At 39.6% G+C, this 25,228-nt stretch overlaps 2 protein-coding genes across 4 annotated transcripts in view; one reads left to right on the forward strand and one right to left on the reverse strand.

Annotated features, from left to right (window-relative positions):
- Positions 1-1,505: 1,505 nt before the first annotated feature.
- RPA3 (replication protein A3) lies at positions 1,506-5,312 on the reverse strand. Its single transcript, XM_063324900.1, has 4 exons — positions 5,183-5,312; positions 4,787-4,861; positions 2,516-2,624; positions 1,506-2,053 (listed from the first exon to the last, which is right to left on the reverse strand). The coding sequence occupies exons 1-4, from the start codon at positions 5,279-5,281 to the stop codon at positions 1,971-1,973; spliced, it is 366 nt and encodes a 121-aa protein (XP_063180970.1). The 5' UTR covers positions 5,282-5,312; the 3' UTR covers positions 1,506-1,970.
- UMAD1 (UBAP1-MVB12-associated (UMA) domain containing 1) overlaps positions 4,873-25,228 on the forward strand; it is an 83,281-nt gene continuing 62,925 nt past the window's right edge. The window contains exons 1-2 of one of the 3 annotated variants that reach the window (XM_063324898.1): positions 4,873-5,041; positions 14,238-14,353. In XM_063324898.1, the coding sequence (XP_063180968.1) occupies positions 14,272-14,353 (82 nt within the window). In that variant the 5' untranslated portion in view covers positions 4,873-5,041; positions 14,238-14,271. Of the gene's footprint in view, positions 5,042-5,385; positions 5,445-5,871; positions 5,897-14,237; positions 14,354-25,228 lie in introns of those variants that run through there. The other 2 variants (XM_063324897.1, XM_063324899.1) reach the window with 2 other exon arrangements.

Here is a 25,228-nt window from a genome sequence, read left to right on the forward strand (position 1 = left end):
TGCCGTGGTGACTGTCCTTTGGTCAAAGACCCACAAAGCCACTTTTTCCTGTTTTATTCTCTACAAGGTCTAGCAGTTTCTCATACCTTCATCTGTTAGCGCAGTCCTGAGAATCAGCAGCCCCTTGGTTATTCCTTTCCCTTGGGTATCTGGAATGGCTGGCAGTTTCCCACATTGCTATCCTGGTAAATGCATATATGACCTGAGCATTGCTTTAATCTCAAGAATAGTTTTACAGTTCCTTGCATTGCTGTCTTGTTAGTATAGCCATATAGCCAGGGCAGGCCATTTACTCACAAACCTTGATACAGTCTAGAGGAGCAGATGAATGACAAGCACATAACAGAAACTTTTAGTTGTATACCACTTGCCTAGCCTTGTATCATCCCTGCAGGACTGGATGAACAAGAGGAGTCTTCCTTAAAAAAGGGAAACTGTAGCATTTACCACTCAGATGCATGCAAATATTTACACCCAAGACCACATATCCAAGGATGGTCTCTAAATGGGGGTAAAGTGCTATAGCCATCTAGTGGCAGACTATTTTATTAGGCCTGGGTAGTCTTGGTAACCGAGAACTATTCGCACGTAACATTTTACATAATGTGTATACATGCACAAAATACCAATTTTCCAAAGTGCAATGATACAAAAGGCTGTTAAATGCTGGGAAAACAAGCATGCTGTTATTAACAGTGTCATGTTAAGCACTAGAATATACCAGTGACAGCACTACAGGACAAGGCATAGCATGCCACATTGACCTCATGTTCTTGTTTGCTGTATGAGAGTGACTCTCATACTTCAGAAGTCCTCCTCCTTCCCAGTGACAATATCTGTGTCACTGTGTCTTCTAAGTAGAGGGGAAAAAAAAAATTAAAAAAAAAAAAATCACTGTTAACTTGATCGTCTGGTCACTTTATAGTAACTTTGATAAATCTGAAGTCTTCAAAAACAAAGAAATTCCTTGACTGAAAATGGAGGTGTACATAAATAAGCACAAAGCTAGCAATCTTAATAAGGCACCAAATCTAGCTACTAAACCTGAAACCTGTTTGTATGAAACATATATGTAAAAAAGATTTTTAAAGCTTTGAAATATTTATTAATTCACAAAGAATATTTTCAAGGTAACATAATCAAAGTGAAATCTAACTTAAGAGATATAAGAATTCTGCAAAGTGCTGTAAGTAGCCTGGACGGTAACAAAATTGAGAATTGTGTGGAAGTTTATACAGTTAAAGTCATCCCGGTATGCTGGCTGTATCCTGGTACTCCTGCTTAGGCTCCCACCAAGAATGAAGGTTGTGGTGGGAACTCAACAGTGGCTGAAATCCCCGAGCCTAACTAGACATCCTCCAACTGTTTAATATCAGTGCAAAAAGCAAGTACCTCGTACTCCACTTTAACAAAGTTAAATCACCTGTATCTGGTAAAGCAGAACAGGAGTCACCATATACCACCATAGAAAACAGCACTCTAACATATCATACTGACACAAATAATTAAATGTAGTCAGATATTTTTTTATTGGAGAAGAGACCATTTTCAAGATGCAAAATACCCTCCCCACATTCAATAAATTTGTATCAAAGCAAATGAAATTTAAAAATATTTACATTAAAACCCCACCAAATGGCTTCAGTATTAATTTCCTGTGAAGTATCCTAGAACCTCTACCAAAATCAACAAAAAGATACCTCCAAAACTTCAATTTCTAGCAAGTCCAATCCTGTAACGGAACAGGTCCTCATGGATGCAAAAGGGTTACATACATACAGTGAGATACCCACAGAAGTGTTCTCCTTGCTGTGTAAATTAATTTTCAAAGAAAACATTCTTCACCAGACACATAACAGCATCTTTTCAGTATATTTGTTGGAAATAAATGCAACTCTTCACATCCTGTCAGGCAAGAAAGCTACGGTACTGTTGTCCCCTCTGAAGCTCTAAACATATGCTAAGAAAAATCAGTTGTTCCTCCCAGTACCAAACGGGAAGTACTCAGGGAATTCATGAATAATTTTTAGTGCTTCATTGTAGATTTCCAGATCTGAAACAGGGCAAAGAAAATGGTTATGATGCATAAGTTAAATTCCCCACAAGCAAGTGACAGCATTAAAGCACTGCTTATTTTAAAGCAGTATAGCTGAGTGTTCCCACTCCCTCTCATTCTCCCCAGTTTTCCCAAGGCAGCCGTGCTCCCATTACTTGCTTTCTGGAGCATTATTTTTAGTCACACAAGGTCCAGTGCAATGAAAGAACCACACGGTCAGGAGTGGGAGAATGACCAGATTGTGGCAATGATCTAGACTGGCTCCAGCTTCAAGTCAGCCCCTACAGTTTGACAGTAAACCAGTATATTTTGTACAGAATTTTTGCCATGACACTCTCTTTTTCTATGTTCTACTCCATATCTGGCACCTTGAAGACCTTATCTGGCTCTCCCTTCTTACTTATCAAAGAAGAGTTCAGAACACAAAATGAATTTTTCATAATGTATATTTTTACTTACCAAATGGACTTTTATCTTCCCTGAACTGGACATATGACACACACATGATGGTTGCCTGGTTTGTTACTCTTCCCACTACTTCAATAACTCCCGAGATCTCTTCCTCTAGCTAGAAAACATACCAAAATTGAAATCGGTTTTACCAAATTAGCTGCTGTCTCTACTGCACGGCAATTGAGCTAGGAACTCTTCACAACTGAAGGTTAAGGTTTGTTCACGACAACAGATTTTGTTCCATGTCAAACAATACAGTACTACTGAAGATCCTCCCTCCCCAAAAAAAGCCACAAAAGCCTTGAGCCACTTACAGATTTACAGTTTTTGTAACCGGCAATTCAGTACCAACTCAATAAAATCAGGAAATTTTATTATAATTATATAAAACTCTGTCCTTTAATCACTGAACAGAGACTAATCTAGGACACAGAGGGCAGAAGAATCCAGATTTTAATGCACTGCATTCAAACCTGAGTTGATTACTGAACTCTGTAAGAGCTAAGGAGTTTATCACACATGCCAGAGAGCAGTTCCAGTATTCCAGATTCAGGAGAAGAAATGATTTCTTAAGTAACCTGTCAGTAAGTGTTCAGAATACAAAGACATTGACAGTAACAAGCCTTTGGTTGAATTAAGAAAGAAACAAACAAACAAAAAAAGGCTAAATCTTACTCCAAAATCATACAGCTTGAATATGTTTTCTGTCTTTTTTAAGATACCCATTTTAAGACTGTGGTACTATTTCAGTACCGTTCTTCCAATATCTAACTCTAACTTTTCACTTCCTAGTAAGTTTCCTGGAATACGGCAATACATTCCCTCCCCATAATTTTCGGGTTCCCTGTTGAAAGAAGGAACTACACACACAAAAGAATCTATTAAGGCGGGGGGAGAGTAGAAGGCATTTTGATTAGCAAATCCTGGAATTCCTCCATTTACATAAGGCAAACCAGAGAGATGAAGCCCACATGCTGCTTCTGCCCACATCACTTCCTCCTCCCCTACACACTGATACAGCAGTGGAACACAGACTGTGAAGTGCCCAATATCGCAGCTACGCATTTATGAAATTCACCCATTTACTTCGTTATGGCAAGTTGTGGAATCATTGGTCAGATTCTGACATCTGAAGTTTTGACAACCCAAGGAGGAAACCTTTTCACAAGATCAAGAAAAGAGTTAAGAGAAATGCAGAACTTGTAGGAAAGACATTTTCTTGCAGTTTGAAAATGAAGTCAGCAAACTTCACATATACAAGACAAAACTCTTTGCCAGATCAAATGTCATTTTTCATCAACAAGGAGAGACTCCTGTCTTGAAAGTGCAATTATTCCACACAGAAATGGTGAGATTTCTCAGTGTTTAACAACTCATTCAGAGAAAAAGATGTAAAGACTACAGACATGCTCAGTTAATCTAGAGCATTTGCCATCACAACGAAAATAATTCTTTAATTACATTTGCTAGAGAAAAAAAAATAATACTTAAAGACAGAAGAGAATGCCAGGGTGTTATTCCTTTAGTGATACGTGATAACCCAGAAAGCAGTATTTTTGTGCAGTAGTTATAAACATAGCTTATACCCACTGTATTAATTACTTGATTTTTAAAATTTTTTTTAAGAAAGAATACTTCAAACTAACTGAAGCTTACTGGAATGCTCTGGCAAGTGTTCTATGAGGATACAGACATGTCAACTCAAAAAACTTGAGAATACCATATTCTTGGGTTTTTTTGATTATCATCACAAAATATTCTGTTAGGCATATAAAGGCAATAAGAAAGAGGGAGGAAAAAGTGAAATTAAAATAAAGCTAATACCTGTAGTGGAACATATTACACTGTAAACAATGAATAGAGTGAGGCAAAGTAGCCAGACAGGGATGTGTCTGACAAGGAATGAGTTCTCTTTCTTAACACCAGCTGAAATTGATGAAGACCAAAGCAGGTCATTAATACGAAGACTGCAAGTTAGTTGTAACTAGTTAAAAGTTAGTTAGTGAGAAGTTAGAATTAGTAAGATGCAGGGGCAATGAAACATAGGCAGAAAACGGAGAAATCATGGACTATTTTATTTTCCTGACTAAAAATGTCCTACATGCCAAGGCACGCACACGTTACAGAAGGCACAAAATCTCAGGAAAAGAAGAGATGTATTTTTTTCCTGACCAAAAACTCAATACGTGCAAGGCATGCACAGGTTTCAGGAGGGACGACACCTCCGGCATCCACAAGAGGCAACACCCAGTACTTCCAAAGCATTCCTTAACTTACAGGTTCGCTCAGCTCCACAGTCGTATGTTTTCCTTCTCCATCCGAAAGCACGAAAAGCTTCCCAGAAGGATGAATCTACAAAAGATGTTACGCCCGCGCGCTCAAAAGGCAGCCGTAAGCGGTTACGGGTTTCAGTGCCCCAACCAGAACCGCGCAACGGGCCTTTCTCAGAGAGAACCGACCGTTAACGGCCGCCTCCCGGCCTGACTGGAGCCGCCAGCCTCCCTCAGACCAGGGGGCAACGAGCCGCGCCAGGTAAGGCGACAGCCAACCCACACAGGTGTCCCCCCACCTCCCTACAGGGCCTCAGCAAGGCGACACAGAGCCACCCCCTCCCCCGAGGCCCCGCAGCGCGGCCCAAAGGGCGGCAGCGCCCCGCCGAGGAGATCCACGGACCTTCTCGACGCGGCCCACGAAGCAGACGGGCTGCCCGATGTGCTGCGCCAGGTGGCCGGTGGCGATGCGGCGCCGCGGCACCTCATACAGGTCGGCCATCTCGGGGCGATTTCCCGCCCTTCGGCGGAGGAAGGGGGGCGGGGAGGGGGGGGGGGCGTTACCCTTGGCAACGGGAAGGCGGGGGGAGGGAAGGAAGTATTGGGGCGGGATTTCCTCTTCGCCTGACGCGACCCGGAAGCGGCGGCGGCGGCGGCGGTTGTCGGTAAGCGGCGGCGGCGGTAGCGGGTGGCCGGGTCCGTTTGTGACAGTGGAGCGGGTATCGCCGCGGCGGGGAGGCCGGCGGGGGGCTGAGCCTCCCCCTGAGGCTCAGTCCCCCGCCGGCCTCCCCGCCGCGGCGCCATCCGATGTATATTTTGTCATTTAATCCTTTTTTTCCCCCTAAATTACCCCTTATTTTCCCTCCCCTAACGGCACCGTTTCCCCTCACCCTTTAAATACTCGCTCCCCTCCGGTCACCGCTGCCCAAGCCGAGCGCTCCCGTCACCGGCCTGTTAACAACCCCTGGCGTCTTTTGCAGGCCGGAGTTGACATTCGAAACGTTGCGCGTAACGGCTGTGATACCCAGGCGTTCCCAGTATAAACTGGGAGAGCAGTGGCTGGAGAGAAACCTCGAAGAAAGGGATCGGGGGGGTGCAGGTTGAGAATAAGCTCAACGTAAGTCAGCAGTGTGCCCTGGCAGCCAAGAGGGCAAAACACATCCTGGGTAGAACCAGCTGGTCAAAAGACACATTTATCCCACTGTATTTAGTGTTGGTGCGGTCTCAGCTGGAGTACTGTTTGCAGTTTTGTGCCCTGTAATTTAAGAAGGATGTTCAGGTCCTTGAATGCATCCAGAGGAGGGCATAGACAAGTGTACTCTTCACTGGGTTAAAAACTGGCTGGATGGCCATGCCCAGAGAGTTGTGATTAATGGTGTGAAATCCTCTTGGTGGCCGGTCACCAGTGGTGTCCCTCAGGGCTTAGTTTTGGGGCCAGTTTTGTCTAATATCTTTATCAAAGACCTGGATGAGGGGATTGAGTGCACCCTCAGTAAGTTTGCAGATGATACCAAACTAGGTGGGAGTGATGATCTGCTTGAGGGTAAGAAGGATCTACAGAGGGACCTGGACAGGCTGGATCGATGGGCCAAGGCCAACTGTTTGAGGTTTAATAAGGCCAAGTGCCGGGTCCTGCATTTTGGTCACAACAACCCCAAGCAACGCTACAGGCTTGGGGAAGAGTGGCTGGAAAGCTGCCCGGCAGAAAAGGACCTGGGAGTGCTGGTGGGCGGACAGCTTAACATGAGCCAGCAGTGTGCCCAGGTGGCCAAGAAGGCCAACAGCATTCTGGCTTGTATCAGGAATAGCGTGGCCAGCAGGAGGAGGGAAGTGATCGTGCCTCTGTGCTCGGCACTGGTGAGGCCTCACCTCGAGCGCTGTGTTCAGTTCTGGGCCCCTCTGTACAAGAGGGACATTGAGGTGCTGGAGCGTGTCCAGAGGAGAGCTACCAGGCTGGTGAGGGGTCTGGAGACCAGGTCATATGAGGAGAGGCTGAGGGAGCTGGGCATGTTTAGCTTGGAGAAGAGGAGGCTGAGGGGAGACCTCATTGCCCTCTACAACTACCTGAAGGGAGGCTGGAGAGAGGGGGGTGTTGGCCTCTTCTCCCAGGTGAATAATGACAGGACCAGAGGAAATGTTCTGAAGTTGCAGCAGGGGAGGTTTAGATTAGGTATTAGGAAGAATTACTTTACTGAAAGAGTGGTCAGGCCCTGGACCAGGCTGCCCAGGGAGGTGGTTGAGTCACCATCCCTAGAGGTATTTAAGAAACATGTAGTTTTGGCACTTCAGGGCCTGCTCTAGTGACAGAGATTGTAGGGTTGGTTTTTTTTGTGTGTGTATGGTTGGACTCGATGATCTCAAAGGTCCTTTCCAACCATGAAGATTCTATGATTCTGTGAAAGCTGGTGAAAGGGCTGGAAGGAGTGTCCTAATGAGGAGCAGCTAAGGACTTTGTCTAGTTTGGAGAGAAGGAGGCTGAAGGAGGCTGAGGGGTGACCTCATTGCTCTCTCCAGCTTCCTGAGGAGGGCAGGTGGAGAGGGAGGTGCTGAGCTCTTCTCCCTGGTACTCAGTGACAGGGCATGTGGGAATGGTTCAAAGCTGCACCATGGGAGGTTTAGACTGGACATTAGGAAGCATTTCGTTACCAAGAGGGTGGTCAAACACTGGAACAGGCTTCCCAGAGTGGGGGCCGATGCCCCAAACCTGTCAGTGTTTAAGAGGCATGTGGACAATGCCCTTAATAACATGCTTTAGCTTGTGGTCAGGCAGTTGAACTAGATGATCACTGATCCTTTCCACCTGAACTATTATGTTCTGTTCTATTGTATTAATTTAATTTAATTTATTTTCATTTCACCATTAAAGAGCTTACACTCCATCCCCACGGTCAGAGCAACTGATGGACATAGGACAGAGCTAGCATCTGGACATGGCACTCTCACCATGCATCTTGCCTTTTTCCATGTGTGTTCCACGACTGTCCCTTGTGTGGAGAGGTTCCTCCCAATTTGCCTTGCAGCAAAGGTGGCTAATGGTATCCTGGGCTGCATTAGATGCATCCTTGCCAGCAGCTCAAGGGCAGTGATCCTTCCCCTCTGCTCAGCACTGGCGAGGCCACACCTGGAGCACTGCATCCAAGTTCTGGGTACGAGAGACGTGGGCATACTGGAGCGAGTCCGGTGAAGGGCCACAATGATGATTACAGGACTGGAGCATCTTACGTATGCAAAAGGCTGAGAGACCTGGGACTGTTTAAACTAGTGAAGGCTCGGGGAGATCTTATTAATGCGTATAAATACCTGAAAGGAGGATGCAAAGGGGATGGAGCCAGGCTGTATTCATTGGTGCCCAGAGGACAGGACCAGAGGCAGTGGGCACAAACTGAAACACAGGAGGTTCCCTCTGAACGTAAGGGAACACTTTTTTTGCTGTTAGAGGGACTGAGCACTGGCACAGATTGCCTAGGGAGGCTGTGGAATCTCCATCCTAGGAGATATTCAAAAGCCATCTGGACGTGGTCCTGGCTAACCCAGCTCTAGGTGCCCTGCTTAAGCAGGGGGTTGGACACGATGACCTCTGGAGGTCCCTTCCAACCTCAGCCATTCTGTGGTTCTGTGATTTGCTTTCCATTTCCAGGACTAGTGTTTCAGGAAATACTTGAGAAAATCTAACTCTGTCCTGACTTAAAAGGGTGATCCCAACGCTGCTTATGTGCTAGCTGTCTCTTCTAACCAGCGGCAAGTTAGTTCAGCTTGCTAACCAGCACAAAGGGGGTTTTGTTTGTTGGCTGGGTTAGTGTTGTGATGGCTCAGCAAGCTCAATCATTACCGTCAGAAACTGTGCAGAACCACCATGTGGCCAGGAAGGGGTGTGCTGTGGGGTTATATCTTTGATGAGATGTAGCTGGTCCTCATCTCCTCAGTGTCACTAGGCCATTCACCTTTTCAGTAGTTTATTTGCAAGAGAATATCCTCATCTCCTTAGCATATCTTTAGAGATTTTAAAGGAGAGATGTTATAAATGTAACAGTTGGAGCAAGATGCAGCAGACTGCTGCAAAGTGTCTCTTCTAGGGCTATTTGTCTGCAACATGTTAAGGGTCAGCTGTTAGAAAAACATGTTGTGGAAGTGCGTACTTCCAGCTTACTTTGCAGCTGTTGAAGGTTTGCAGTCAAGAGAGAACAGTGTGCAGGAAAACAAGGAAGTTTCAACCTCTTGAGTATTGTATCTAATAAACACCTAGCTTTCTATTTTAGCATTTTCTGTCTTCAGGTTTTTTAATGTTGACATCAGTTTGAGTACCGTTATTTCAATCCTGGCTCTGCCTTTGTCACCTATGCTTTTATTGTCTGACTTGATTGTGGTTGATTTTTTATGATTCAGCATCTTTGAGTGTTTTTATACTATGGTAACGTGGGTTGCATAGTTCTTTGTCTTTCTGCTTCCCTTAAATTTTATGAAAACTTTAAATATTCCCATTTTATGTAAGTAAAAAAGTCTTTGTTAGTGTTTTGTTATATGTATATACCTTTTTTGTATTTGTGTTTCTGTTGATGCTAACATTCCTTTCTTCTGTTTTCAAGAAGCACAAACTAAAGGAATATGACTAATATTAATGCCAGATAAAAGAAATGATATGTTGCTGTGGTTTTTTTTTTCTTCTTTATGTAGTAACTTACACTAGGCCAAAAGCTTTTAAACTGTTCTTTCAGTGTCACAGAGAAATCTTCTCGACATGCATGTTCATGGCTCTTAAATTGGTTGTTTTCATGTCATAAGCAGGGCTGTAAACATCTTGCTCTTTTTCTGATTGCTACTTTATTGGTAAATCACAGCAGATGCTAATATGGAAGAGAGAATTGCTCTGACGCCCTCTGTTTTCTCCTTCCATAGATTATATAGTTTAAACTACTAGATGTGAAATTATTCTGGTTCTTTCTTTAAGGTCAGCTTTGTATCTTGTTCTGACCTCATTTCATCATTTATGCAATTACCGGCAGTGCCACTGCAATTCTGCTTTGCTGTACTCCTGGGCATCCTCTCTTTATCTTAGTCTGCATCTTTGGTGTTTTTAATATTAAATTACCTTTCTCCTCCTATCACTTGTGAACATGCAGGAAAAAGCTTAAAAGTAATGCTAAATATGCTAGGATCTTCATTGTATAGAAAAATGTTATTGGGTTTAAGGTATCGGTTTGGCTCAAAGGTCACCCATACTTCTTGTCAAAGGAGACTGACAAAATGCAGGAGGAATAAATTAACCCCTTTGTGCAGCTCTGTAACTCATCTTTGTCCAATCCCAAGTACGTTCTCAGAGCCTCACAGAAAGACAAAATATTTTTTGCAGCGTCACAGAATTGCTATAGTTCACAGTTTATTACTTGCTAATGACTGAAGTGGTGCCAAAAGCATTATTCTTAACTATCAGCGATTGAGATTGGAGAAAGAAAAAATTGTGTTCACTTTTTGGTGAGGGGGAAACATGAGGAGAAGGGAATTGCATATTCCTACCAAGGGAGATTTTTATCTTTAGGCAGTGAATTCAATTTCAGCTCTCCTATAGAAATAAAATTAATCCCATCTGGAAGGGAAAAGTGCTGTGCTATATAGGAGAAATTACTGCAGGAACGTGGCACTATCTCTGAATGGCGGGTGTATTTTCTGTGATTTTGTGCTGACAGCTTTAAAAAAAACCCACACAGCTAAGTGCTTTTTTCTCTAGTCTGTGTGACCATGCATGCAGGTCCACAAACTTCAAATTTAATTTTTACTCTGAAATTATACTTGTGCGGAAACTGGTTTTTCTCAGCTTTTGTTAACTGAAACCTCATCTTATCTAGAAGTAGTAAAACTCCAGCCTGATTCTGCAAGTGCTTAAACTGTGTTCTTATCTTCAAGAGCCTGAGTGTTTCCATTCAACTCTGTGTTTCTTTGTTGGACAGGGGCTTTGTTCTGTTTTTAACATGTAATTCAAGAAATTTAGTGGTTGCATTTTCCGTTGCTGGAGAGATTTATGTTTACTTTTGAAGCACCACAGTTGATAAAATTCTTAAGAGAGCAAATATCACAAATGTCTCAGCATTGCTTGTTCTACAGCTTTTCCTTTACCTATGCCATACCGTATACAGCTCTACTTTTTGTTTGTGGCCCCTTTCTATTTTGTTAGTTGTTCTTTGTTACTTAGTTTAAACTTAATATTGTGTTCAGCAAAGGTGCTGAAATACTGCAAGTAGTAGTTGGCAAGCTCCTTCCTCCACATTGGTTACGCAGACCTGTGAGATCTACAAGCACAAGTTTTATTTCTAAGTGGTGAACACCCAGAGAAGGAAACAGCCTCACTATGTTAGTCTTTTTAATATATGGATTCCTTACCACCTCCCCAACATTCACAATCACAAAATACAACAAACGCTATTTTCTTACTGCTGGACCAGTGGTTTTAAACAGTGTAAGAACTTGAGGCCTGAGTTTAGGGGGTACTTTTGTTTGCTTTGTTTGTTTTTCTGCTTCAAGCAAAAGGATGTGTAGGGTTTTTTGTTTTGTTTTCTGTTTGAGAAATACTGCTGGCAGTGGACTTAAGTTAAAGCTACTTCAGAAACTGAAAACTAGAAAGTAAAGATCAAGACTCATGTATGTAGATAAAATGAATTTTCTGGAGTTTAGAAAAGATTGAGATACTCAGGCTGCCTTCTGTCAATGAAAAGAAAACATCTAGTATGTGAAAGTGCTTGTAACATTAATTTGCTAGATCAGATTGTACTGATTGTTAATTTACTCTGAACTGAAATGTCTGTTGTCCTTTAAGCAGTGAAATTTAGGTATTTTAAATATGCAGTATTTAAAAGGTGACATATGTGTGGTTTCCTGTAGGGCTCTTTTGTGCCATGTACATACAGATTAAGATGCTTTTCTTTGTGCAAGAAAGAAGGGAAGAGGAACACTTATGTGATAGAGCTGAAGACTGTACAGTAATGCAGATCTCAAAGAAAAAAATGGGATTGGAGCAACTGCAGCACTGGCACCTGAAGTGGCTGACTGGAATCTGAGCCTTTACGAAAGCTATCTGTAAGATTTAATGCATCAAGTTGATTTTACTTCTAGTTGTTGCACACTTAGGATGAAGGTTAAATTGCATTTTAAACTGTTCCACCACTGCCTCTCCTTCATACATCATCGGAGCAGAAACCTGACTCTTGAGCATTACAGCACAGGTTTTTACCACTTGAGCTATGGGACTGACAACCCTAATTGGTTGCAGGAGAAGACTTATTCCCCGAGGGCTGAAAAAGGAATATGCTGCTGGCGCCATGTGTTGAGCCTGGGTGTGGGGGAAGGTAACGAATAAATGAGGTAATTAGGAGTTTCTACTGTGTAATCTCCACAGAACTGGAAATATCAGTATTTCATGTGGTAAGGTAGGAAAACAAGCAAAAAGAAGTAAGGTGCAGATAAGTAACATTTTTTTAATTACTGCATACCTGGGACTGGATGGTTTGTTCTGTTCTTCTGTACATCAGTGTAGTTTATTTGGTTGCTAGAAATGGCACTGCGTCAGTGTAAGCAAGCAGTAGCTGGCCAGCCTGCAGGGTATTCAGTCTTTAAGTCTCAGGTGTCAGGCCACAGTTTGAATCATTTCTGCTTTTGCCATGTTCTCTTTATATACTGTTTCTGAAAGCCAGTGCTTACACTTCATACTGGACTTTCTGTGATCTGGAGTATGGAAGTGTTTGCTATTGCTTGTAACAGCAGAGTGTGAGGCAGCTTATATCTGTTGAGTAGTCAGTGTTGATTGTGCAGTTAATTGCTACAGGTCACTGGCTAGGGGAAAAAGTGTCTTGCTTGTGGTACCATGAATATTTGGGTGGGAAGTGAGGAATTCTGGCAAATAATTAATCCAGGATTTTTATCTTTCTTTCTTTTATTTTTCTTTAAATCCAAACACTACATGGTAGCACTGTTCTCTCTTTCCCACCTTCTAAAGATTCTTTTTTGTTAAATTTAGTGTGAAATAATGTTATCAAAACTTGACACTGTACAGCCCTTTTCTTTAGACTGGACTCCTTTCCTCTGTTGGAGGTGTTTATTAGATGTTGCTATAGGGTTCTCAGTCCCTTCTCCTTTAAATGTTGGTGTCTGCAAAGTAAATCAAGATTCTGCTCCTCAAACTCTACTTCAAACGTGAAATGACATTATTCTACTTCTCCCAGTTTTATATTGGTATTTTAGTAGAGAAGAGCTTCATGTACCTTACTTTAAACCTTCCTCTCTGTGTTTGGCACACAGCGTGTTTCAGCCAGACCACAGGCTGCTCTGTAGGTTGGCCTTGTCCAGTGGTCCAAGTGGTCTGAGTTCAGCCCTCGGAGGCTGGAGGGAAGCACACCTTCAAGGGGTGGCTGCTGCTGCCATGCCTTTATAGTTCTATTGGTTGTTCTTCGCAAGAGCTTCCTTATAAAGCTTTTCTTTTAACTTTTCTTGGGAGAAACTTCCTAAGTCTACATCTCAAGGTTCAGAATAATTAGAGAATTTGCTTAGAAGAATGTTCCATGATGTATCCATGTTTATGGACTGGTTCATAGGACTGAATTTTGTAAAAGCTGGCCCAACTGCCTGTCTTTTGGCTAATGCTCGTGGGGGTTTTAATATGAATTTGTCCTTTTTAAGCTATTCCAAATTGCTTCTATGTAATCTTTCAGTCTTGAGAGAGAAGAGATACTGAGCATAATCTTTTGCAGTTAATGTTTTTATCCCACTGGTTTCCTTGTTGTGTTCTAGCTGTTGTAAACTCAGAGTTCTTAGCTGCTTTGGAAGATTCTTTTAATGAATTATTTTTATGAAAAATTTGCAACATATAGTTTTGTTGCAGTTTCTTTTAAGGGAATCAGTGGTAACTGTTAATCAAATATACCCAAGTGTTAACCTGTCTCTAAGATTGCAAACTGGAAAAATGAAAATAGATAAGATGCTAATATTGTAGGGGTTAGTAGGTCTTTTTAATTGATGCACAGACACCTAAGTATTCCTGCATTATAAAGCTGCATTTTCTACAGGACCATGTTTTGGACTTCAAAGTTTAGATGCTTTAGAACTAACTCCGAAACGTTGTTACACAAACTTTCTCATCAAAGTAGCAGAAAAATATGGAAAGATACTGGATAAATGTTGAAGGGAGTTTCCTTCTTTCACTTTCCTTTAGAAAGGTTGAAGTTGTTTGAGTTTTTTTTGATTGTTCCACTCCATTCATAACTTTACAGAAGAGACTTTTATACTTCACTTTCTTTTTGCCTATTGAAGTCAATTGCTACATCAAGAAGGTAATCTGTATGACATACAAATGCCTGATATTTCAAATATGGTAATAAAAATTAAGCTGTAATATCATGTGTGTGGCCTTTGGCATGGTGTGAACTTCTTATGGTAAATTATGTTATCTTATTTAACATGTTTTGTCTTCATTTTAGATAACGACTTAGAAGAAAAAGAAAAAAAGAGGCTATGTTCAGCTTCTTCCGAAAAAGTCAAGATTCAAAGAAGGTTACAGTGCCAGAGAGAGAAGCAGATGGATTTGTTATTGTGGGTAAGTGGTGCTTCTCTATAAAATGATTCTTTTCATCTTTGAAAGGTAAAAATTTCTTTGAGATGCGTAGACCAGATGAAATGTTAAGAGAAGCCATGATAAAAATTGTTCAGAATTCTTACTTTTCCTGAAGGAGTTCATATTCCTAGTCTAATCATTTGGACTAAATAGCAGAAGTTTTATTTCCATGGGTACGAACTCTTATTCAGGAGCCTTGAAAATGTAGTTTCTTGTTTTCCTCTCATGTTGTGAGCAAGAAGTTACATCTTTACAAAACAAGGAAGCTCAAAGCTGAGGCTTCTAGCTTTATGATTAGAGTTGTGGAAAGGAAATCTTATTGCAGTCGTTAGAGGACTGTTTTTTTTCAGGTTACTTGCTTTTAGTGTTACCTCCAAAGTCTTTTTATGTTAGAAGCCAAGAAGCATCTGTGTCTTTCACAATCTGACTTATGCTTAGTTTGATGGAAATTAAGAAGTATAGGCTTTTCAAAGTCTTTTTGTTATTTGAAAACTAATCTGAAGTGTACTCACCTGTGAACTGGCTAAATTTGCAACTTTAATCAAGCTCTTTCACAGTCTTGTAGGATGGCTAAAGCATGCAGAAAATAAAGAATTTATTGCTGTCGTGCTGTAACTGATAATTTTCTTTTTCCTCTTTTGAAAATTTGTGTTTTCCTCCTTGTAAATCTGTCATCATCAATGTTCAGCTTCTGCTGCTCTGGTGTACTGACTTGTTCTTATCAGGAATCTTACAGTGTTTCTCTACGCAAGTGTTACTTGAGCATTTTCAAGTCATGAAAGACTCTACATCATCAAAAGCTAACAATATGAGAGACTACTGGAACTCTTTCTGAGGAGAACTTACTTACATTCTTTGTAATAGCACTCCATTAAAACAAATCTGGTTTCACATCTGTGACTCTGTGTTGTCATGTTTAGTGGTTGCCTTCCACTGGGTTTTGTTCATCTGCACTGGTTTTGATGGTTACATGAAATCACTCCAGCATTTGCATTGTGGAAGGGTCAAAGGACACACATTGTCGTCCCAAAAAAGTCTGGAGACCATTTAGAGTTTCAAATTCTGTAAGAGGCAGAGTTCTACGCCCAAACGTTAATTATGTCCCACAATTGCTGATCCTGATTCTGCACTCAATTTAGCTTCACTACTTTTTCCTGAAATGCTGTCAGTAACTATTTAAACTTTGTTCGTATAAATTCATATTAAATTAATCTGTAAAATTAAACTTAAGTACTATTAATTTTGCTTGAATCTTCTCTTCTTTTATTTCTATTTTTTATTATTTTTTGCTCAGACAAGTTAATTTAGCGATCTGCAACGAAATGGACTGTAATTTCATCTTAACTAACTTTTACTGGGCAGAGGAATTGCTGTCAACCTTGTCAGCGGAGCATATCACTGTTTTACTAGATGGAGGTAGTTGCAGAATTATAGGTCAGCACTTAAGTAGGTACTTATCTAGAAGTTTTGTTTGTCTAGGAATAGTGGCAGTCCAAGAAAAAAAAAACAAAAACCAAACCCACAACACTTAGCTATTCTGCTAGTTACTTTTTTATTACTCAGATGGGAGGTTTTGAAGCTTTTTTTAAAGTTGGGTGTAAAATATTCTAGAATACCAGCACTAAATGTCTTTAATAAATCTCAGTAGGATTATAGGACCATTAGTGTGAATACTGCTGTAGGCTGTGAACGCTCTTGAAGGGAGTAAGAATTTAATTTCTTATGTTTTAAGTTGGTTCCTAAACCCAGTCTTTCATTCAAAGCATGTAAGAACCAAAAGCCTAGTTTGCTGATAATCTGTGGACATGGGAGGAAGTGCTTTGCTTTCCTTTCCTGGAGAATGAAGAGAAAAAATGCATCCTTAGGGGATGCTGTCTCCTGATATCCACTGTTGTGGTCAGGAGAGCTTGTCTGTCACAAATCCCTTGCAAGATTGTTCACACCTTGCACCACTGATAGAGCAGCCAGGAGTCTTACTGTAAGTCCGAATGAGACCTAACAAGAAAAAATCAAATGCCTTGTCCATTAAAGTATGAAAGAAATCTATTCAGTAATGTAGTGAGAGTACTGAGCATCACAATTAAATGTAGATAATTGTGATTTTCCTAACAGTATTGAATTATTTTAATCTCTTTCTATATCATCTGATATTTGAAAAAGAGGGAAGAGGGTTTGACGCTTCACCAGAGCTATCACCCTGTCAAATCTAGAGGATCATTTTTTTTGTTTTCAATTTTTTTCTTAACTCCTCCAAGTCCTGTTATATATTGTGATACTTTAAATCTATCTTTGCTTGTAGAATACCAATGGATTTGGATTTTCAGTATCTGAATACCTATTCTTTGACTAGAAAGATGATCCATAAAAACACCAGAAGCAACAAAAACAACTTTGCAGTATAGTAGCTGAAAGAAATTCTCTATTTTAGCTTTTGGGGCAAATATTGCTTGTGTGGGAGTCAAGAAAAAAAAAATCATAATTCACTTACTACCAAATAAATACAAAATGTAATTTTCTACCAGGGACTGAAGCATTTTTATGTCTAACTACCAGTTCACTTATTTTCCAGATACTGGTCATCTCATCTGTTCATGAAGCTGTAAAAGTAGTGCTTGTTCTGTAACAAGCATAACTATCACTCTGAAAAGGGAAAAGAGGCTTATCAAATATACACAACACATGCAATTGGTTTTGATGAGTGAATCAATTGCAGAAATACAAAAAACGTTTCAGAGGTTTGCCTGATCATCGTAAATTGTTTTTAAAGTTAACATTCTGAATGCCAGAATTCAGAAAACAAGTAAATTTTCAGTTAGCTTGGGAATTTTGAAGAGTAGTAGTTTTTAAGGAATTTCTCATGTTTTGTGGCTTTTGTTATAGAAAATAAATTCCAGATTGCCATCCGTTCCTACTGTTGCTAGCCACAGAGGAGATGACAGGTTAGTGCTAATATTTTGGTTTGGCACACAGCTAAAAATCTCCCATCAGATGGCAAAGATGCATGCGACTGGTAGTCCTAACCTCAGTATAAGATGAGGAATTGAAAAACTGAGGCAGCAATGCTGCTTCCCATGTGTGTTTTGCAAGGTCAGAAACTCTGCAAACATCCACATGGTACTGATGGTTTCTCTGGGGTGGGTGGTGAGTCCTTTTTTCTTGAAGACAACTGAAATATCATAGAATCACAGAATGGTTTGAGTTGGAAGGCACCTTTAAAGATCATCTAGTCCATCTTCCCTGCCATGGACAGGGACATCTTTCACTAGATCATGTTGTTCAAAGCCCCATCCAACCTGACCTTGAACACTTCCACTGATGGGGCATCCACAACTTCTCTGGACAACCAGTTCCAGTGTCCCATCACCCTCATTGTGAGAAAAATAATAATAAAAAAATCACTTATCACAGAATATTGTTCCGTATGTGATCTTTAAAAAATACTGCTAAATATTAATTTTGTTTTCAAGTTTAGTTCAAGGTGCTGCTGTGCAGGATCTTAGTTACTTTTTCAGAAAAATCTGAAGTAAGCTAGTGTGGGAGCAGCAAGTGCCAGTGGCTCTGCCAGGCAGGGGAGCCTGCAGCCAAGCAAGGGTGCCAGGAGGCCAAGGGCCTGGGGAGAGACCTCACCAACAAGGGCTGCAGTCCCATCTTGCCTAAACAAGGACAGAAGAGCACTCGGTGCACTTGGGGCTGGACAACCCGTTTGGTTGTATTGTCTCTCACTACCATCTGGAGGCAGCACGGTTCTCCGAGGAGCTCTTGGTCTGAGCCTTTAACCATGCCTGAGTTCAAGTCTACTTTGTTTATTTTTAAATTGTGTTTTAAAGAGCAATCTGTTTCATGGATTTAAGAGTTGTTGGGTTTTGTGTTTTCTTTCAGGGATCTTTTTATATGGTAAAATGGAATGGAGTAAATGGCTTGGAGAAGCTGGTGCTGATAAGCCTGACTTGTAAATCTATTTAACTTCTGTTTCTTCCTTGAACTTAGGAAAGCTTCCTGTTTCAGTTTTTTACGTGTAAATTAACATGGATTTTCAATACTGACCAATGGCTTTTAAGTCAGAGCTCTGCTCTGCCTCAGGTGCACATCCCTAACAGGTGGTAGGGAGCATTGTTATTGACTTCGAGGGAGCATTTGACTGCCACCTGAAGGTTGTTTTCTGAGATTCAGTAATTTTGGTGTAGAGTTTTTCAAAATTTCAAAAGTACCCAAGGAAAAAAGAACAGGCACGGGACTCTTGTCAGAGTGGAGTGACTGTCCCAGATAACAGGGAGACTATTGCCATGATCAGCAGGAATTTTACAATGAAGATATACTCCTGCTCTGTAAACCTCCCTTTTCCCTATTGTGCTTTTCTAGATGCTTGGAGGCCACCTAGAACTAGTAAGAAAATTTTGTATTAACACTTATTGGTTATGCTTTTCACTTGGAGCAAGCATGATTTTTGCCTGTTGTGTTTCCTCTCAAGAAAACATAAATAGTCAGAGACAAGAAATTAAGGGTCTCTTAAGTCTCTTCCCAATGTGGAGAAGGACTTGTGGTATTTGACTCCTGTTGAATTAACCAAAATGTACCTTCTGTTTCAATGCTGGTATCTGAAGAGAAGGAGCTCTACAGAACAAACGTGGTCAGACTTACACCGACATCTAAAACCTCACAGAAAAGGAGGTGGGATCTACTGTTTTTCATCCCGTGAGATGAAATAACAGGATAAGGCAAATATTTCTTCATTATTAAGGAAGTAAAAGAGAACTGGTATTAGATGAAAGGTGGAAAGTTCAGGAATGTTTTTGCAAGAAGGAAGGTATTGTAGAACTTATTGCTGTTACATGCTGAAACAAAGTCAAGTACATAACAGGCTGCAAAAAGAATACACAAGTTTGATAAATTATGATGGATGATAGCAAATATTCATATGTGAAAATTTTGGTGGTCAGATATGACCTTTTTATGATTTTTTTAAGCTAATCTCTGCAAGGCATTTGAACCTTGGCTTTATCTTAAATGAGGTACATGAACTTTACTCTACTGTATCCAGTATATGTATTACTGATTTAATTCAGTATTATAATTCCTTCATACGGGGCATCCTCATCTGTAGGCAGGAGCATCCTCACTCAGCTATGAGATTGTGAAAAGTATGATTTACAGCCAAGTGAATGTTTCCCTTTATTGACTGAAGTTATATTGCAAAATAACATCCTTAACAAAGCAGGAAGTCTTCTGTATTGAAGATGTAAAAAAGTAAAATGATAACACTAGTCAGTCTCTTGTTCTGGAAATCTTGACTCTGTTTTTCTGAAGAGCAATTTTACATATATATTTTTCCCTTCAGCTCTCTATTTCTGTTATGACATGAATGTATGCTGCATGCAGAAAGTATTTGGGGTACTTTTTATTGTGGAAGGAAGAATTGGATAAACCGCATATTTGAATTAAGGGACACCCCCACTGTCAGGCAGCGTGTAATAAAGACCTATTTGTTTACGTATTGATCTTAGTAATACAGACCTCTACATATGTTTTTAAGAACTTCTTAAATGTTTGTTCCTGAGAGAAATGTGCCGTTTTAAAATCTTCAAGAGTGAGTATGCTATAAAAGAAAATTTAATATCAATTTAATTTAATATATAATCAAAGGACTACCCCATACTAGATTTTTACTGCAATTCAAATAGCTGTTTCGTTTCTCCCCTCTGTGTACACACTGCAAAAATTAAATGCATCGAGAGATTTGTAAAATATTGTGTTGCTGCTGCTGTTTATTTTCTAGGAGCCGGTAGTAATGTGTAGTAGATTCTTGTGAATCTCTACATTGTTTTTTCATTAATATTTAAGGAGCTTTTAGCGATGCTAGTAAGGGAGGCTGGGCTGCTGCAGTGTTTTAAAATATACTATTGCATTAAAGAAAGGCATAAGGCTTTGTGCCAGTTGGAAAAAAGCAGTGTCTCAGTGTCCTTTTACTTTCTGCATCAATGGGCTTATATTACGTATTTTTTTTATATAACAGTAAGTGCTTGTGTAGTTATTTCCAACCTTGCAGTTTTCCACTAACTAAGCTACTGTTTCATTATGTTGTTTAAGTTCAGAAGTATTTAATACTAACTTTATAATAATATGAGATTTGGAGAAATCTTTAAATTTTTTTTTATCTAAAGAATACTTTAGATGTGTCAGCCTATGCCAATGTAAGTGAGCACTTTTGATGCATACCAAGATGTTACTGTATTAAGTGACCTGTTTTCTTGAAGTGCTGCTTTCTGGGTTTTATACTTAAAAATCGTTAGTAGCTCATTTGGGTGTTGAATTTTACAGTCAGATTTGACTGAAAAGGGAGGAAAAGGAATTCAGAAGAAACAGTCCTCTCCTGTTACCGATCCTTAGTTGCATAAGGAGGTAATGGCTACCCTTCATTCAGTAATGAAGTCAAACTAATCCTCTTGGGTACTAATTTTGCACAAAAACAAACTGCGTTTTTCAATAGTGCCGCTAGATGGGGATTTCTCTTGTATTCAAGAGTTGTAGGGCTTTTCTCTCTCTCTTTCATGCACACACACACACAAAGTGGAGTAGTAGTAATTATCAGTACACCATTTTATTAGACTGTAGGTTTTCGACAGATTTATAAAAAGCTTTTTAAATCCTAATATCAAATCTATAATGGCATTCCAACCTAATAAAAATAATGAAGCTTGAAATGTTGACAGCATGTATCTAGATGTTGGCTTGTAATTCCTTCCAAACAGATCTGTTGAGGCCCATGTGGGACCTAAATAACACAAAGAGGTAAATTTGCATATTTTACAGCAGGGGGAAAAAACAGAATGCAAAAACATGAATAATTAGGAGCACAAGCTTCATGCTATATTAATACTGTTGAAAAGCATGTGTTGATTGTATTCTGAAAGCCAGTAGTGATTTGGTTGAGTGAACTCAGTCAGCATCTCTTATGCAGATTAAAGGAACTGGGTTACAGAACAACTGAAATTCATTGTTTTGCTGTGTAAGGAAGTGTATTTCTTGAAGGAAATATTTTTTTCATGGATTCTGTACAGCACAGGGAATCTTTTTTTAATGCCTCATCAAAGCATGTTTTTGTTGACAAAGGACTATTCAATTCTTCATTTACTTGTACACCTCTAGATTTTAAAAACAGTTCACTTGGCCACAAATCAGCTGTTAGTAATTTTAGCACCTTAGTATACATGACCTACTTACTTTTCAGTCCATTATATTTTTCTTTTTTTTTTTTCTTTTTCTTTCTAAGGCTTGAGCCCCTGAAACACGTTCATGGTGCTCTTTGCTATGTATTTCATTGTTTTTTAACTTGCAAAAATGCCCTTTTTGAAATGTTAGCATATGGGCCATTTTTTAATCGGAATATGAATCATTGTGTTGGCTTCTATTGATTGCGACATAAGATGTCTCACATAATTTTTATGAAACAAAGTTACTTACTTAAAAATGGTAAATAGTATTAAAAGTTATTTATTGATTGCTTTGGCTGAGTATTGTCTTGTCCCCTAACTCACAGCCATCTCAAAAAGTTACCTGCTTTTGAACACTGACTCAGAGGAGGAGAAGAGAAAGAAGATGAAGTCTTCTTGCTTAACTTACACAGCAGTTTTAATTCTGGAGAGAAAAAAGAAGTTAAAGAATGTGCTGCTGTATTATCGTGCTGTATTTAGTTTAGGGCTTTAAGACAGACAAAAATGCACAGAAACAAACATTTTCAATCTGTCTTTTCAGCACATCTTCTTAATTTGCATAACCAAAGGAGGAAAATGGTAAAATGTAGCAGTCTTTAGAAGTTGATGCAATTGTAAGAGGTTAAAGAGGCATCTGGCAAAAGGTTGTTTTGAGGTCACACATGCATCTGACAGTTTGCTGCCAGCCCTCTAAGAAAATATTGGTTGGAGTTGCATTCCTGTTTTTCATATTAACTGCCTTCTGACTTGATGTATAATAGCCACTTTCTACATGTCCAGGTCTCCAAACTGCTCCTGAGAGGTTTTGTCCTACTGATTTTAACTATTGCAAATAGTGATGGAAGTAGAATATGCTGAAGTAAGAAAATCCTTTTTTTGCTAGAAATTTATCCTCGGAAAAGATGGAGGCATTCTTTGGACATGACTGTTCTGCAGCGATGTATTTACATAGTCAACATAATACTCTAACCTTTGCTTATAGTAGGGTGATTGCTTTTGACACCTGGGTTCTGACAGTTTTACTCCCATACATAGTATTTTACTCTCTAATAGTAGCGCCTTAGTGTATTGGTCCATGTAGCATTCTTAAAGCAATTCGCAGTTGAAATACAAGAAAGGAAAATACCGATTACTTACTGTAACATAGCAAAATGTGGTGTAAAAGTAGGGATTTTCAAGTGTTGGTTGTAAACTTTGTTGCCAGAATATGCTGGCAACATATATCAATCATTATATCTCTTAGAATGAAAAGCTTCTTTGCTTTATGATGCAAAGAAAATAGTTCAAGATATGATAATATATTTTAAGCCCAAGTCTGATTTTCCTATATAAGGTGAACTTACAGCTAGGGCTAACTGAAAAACAAGAGGTGGAAAATGTGTTGCAGCAGTGCAAGTTGCTATCCTGGCAAGTGATAAATTCAGGTTGAAGTCCCTCTTGCAGCAATTTACAGCGTAGTTAGAAGATCATTCTTTGCAAGGAGAGCCCTAGTCATTAGCCCATGCAATCACTGCCCGTCTGGTTGGAGTCATTCAGCCTACAGATGTTAATGTTCATTTTCTCTGAAGGAAATGTTATGTTGAGCTGATTTTACACAAACCCCTCCCTATCTCTGGCAAATAAATGTTTTTGTACATTTTTTCAGTGAAAGGTGAAAAATTATTTTGCCAAAAATACATTGTCTTGTTTATTTTTAATTAGGTAGTATAAAGAAATTCAAGAAGGTTTGCTCTGTGTTCCACAAGTGTTTCCAGTCAGTCGTGTCATAGGCCTCAATATGAAATAGTAACGTAAGTGTAAGGTTTTTCTTTATAAAATGAAAGATGGCTTGTCACCTTGTGCATAAAGGTGATTTTTCTTTAGCTGTTCTTTCTTGATATACTGGGTTAAGTACCTTTCAGTGAGGGCCAAAGAAATTAAAAGATATACGTGATTTATCCGGTCAATTGTTTTGAACTTCAGCGCTGTTTCATCTACTTCTGCCATAACACATCTTTGGTGGTTGCCAAAAATCTAATGTGCTTTCTGATCTCTGCTCACACAGCTGAATGATCTTCAGCTTTTTCGTGCCGCTTTTCCCCCATAAATGAGGGCTGCGTGGAGTCAGTTCTGAAATTATTCTCTCTTCTTTCAGTCAAAAATAAGCATTTGCTCACAGCATTGACCATGGCTTGCTGGGGAAATTATACAGTAATAATTTTTTGTGACTGTGATCACTTCACTTTGTACTTATTATGTCTTTTAGTAAATTATTCTAGTGCTATTTCCATTGTCATGGGGATGTCATTCTATGTGATAGTAAAAAATAAAGAGGGATGCAAAGACCTCCTAGAAGTAGTGGGCTGCTTTGTTTGTGCAGTTTATTTCTTTAACAATTGGCACACACTTTGCTGTTATTACAGTTAACCATGTACATCACAGGATGTAATCACAGTCTTAATTCTGTATATTGTTTCTTCAGTTTACATGGTTATTATCTACAAAAACTGTGTATGGGGCAAAAATGATAATGGATAGAAAATCATTCAGGAGCTTAAATGAGTTTAACTCAGGAATATTGATACACTCCCAGGAGTTGGGATAAATGTGGGACTTGAAATGCACTCAGCAGATGTATACAGTCTCTTCATTTCCTTCTTGGTTTTGTCAGGGTGTCTAGGAGAAGTTAGGTGAATATGGATTTTGTATTTTGTCTATAACAATGCAAGTACGAACTGTAGAGAGAGCTCTCACAATAGGTAGTATTAAGTTGTCGATGCTGAGGTTTATTTGTTTTGGTGGAGTTTTTGTTTGTGTTTTTTTCCCCCTCTTTCAGTTACCCCCAGGTTAATGATGAGGTCTTTGAGCATATGACCACCATTAAACCTGTACAATATTTTTTTTTCAGTTAAAATGGGCAAGCTTCCCTAAAATGATCCAAAGTCCCAAAAAGATTTTTGCTGTTAGTTCATATCATTCAAAGTCTCTTTCTGCTGAGACCTGTCTAGACCAGCAATATACTGCAGTTGTTCATGAGTTTAAGCTCATAGCTTTTCTATTCCAGGGTGAATAAGGGAGAGAAACAACTTAAAACCCACAAGATTAAAATTAATCCTTCTTTCAGTTTATATGAAACTTCAGCTTTTTGAGGGGGAGGGAATGGGACTTTATGGCTATTTCTTTGCCATTTTATTTTTTCAATGGGAACTTCCCTACATAATTTCTTCTGAATGATTTCATCCTTAGGTCTTGCAGAAGGGGAAGGTTATGACTAAGGAAGATTTGATTTACAAAAGCATTACAAAAGATATTATAGCAGACAGCAGCCAATATTATCTTTAAAACATAGATATTAAATACACATAACAATGCACCTTTCATTAGGGGAGAAAAATAGGGGGGACATTTTTTTTTTTTCCTAGAACTGTTTTCTTTTACTAACCCACAAGTAATGTCAACACTTACAAAAAGATGCACAAAGAACTTTCCTTAGATTTAAACAAAATTTAACACACTGACTCCAGATAAATATAAACTTCAGTTGGATATACCAACTCTTAAGAAAATTTACTCCTACTTTACCACTGAGCGAATCAGAGGTGAGACCCAGGGAAGAACCAGTAGTAGTTTCTAACTTGTGCATTGTGTTTTTTAAAAAAAAAAAAAAAGG

Source organism: Chroicocephalus ridibundus, chromosome 2, assembly GCF_963924245.1.
Source record: "Chroicocephalus ridibundus chromosome 2, bChrRid1.1, whole genome shotgun sequence".
Taxonomy (NCBI): Eukaryota; Metazoa; Chordata; class Aves; order Charadriiformes; family Laridae; genus Chroicocephalus; species Chroicocephalus ridibundus.

What these genes read in the sequence shown, in the direction of transcription:
- RPA3 (XM_063324900.1), bottom strand. Translation starts at nt 5,281, where the DNA reads ATGGCCGACCTGTATGAGGTGCCGCGGCGCCGCATCGCCACCGGCCAC. An exon ending in CTGTGGAGCTGAGCGAACCT is followed by an intron (nt 2,625 to 4,786) that starts GTAAGTTAAGGA and finishes TATGTTTTCTAG; the next exon opens with CTAGAGGAAGAGATCTCGGG. An exon ending in GGAAGATAAAAGTCCATTTG is followed by an intron (nt 2,054 to 2,515) that starts GTAAGTAAAAAT and finishes GCCCTGTTTCAG; the next exon opens with ATCTGGAAATCTACAATGAA.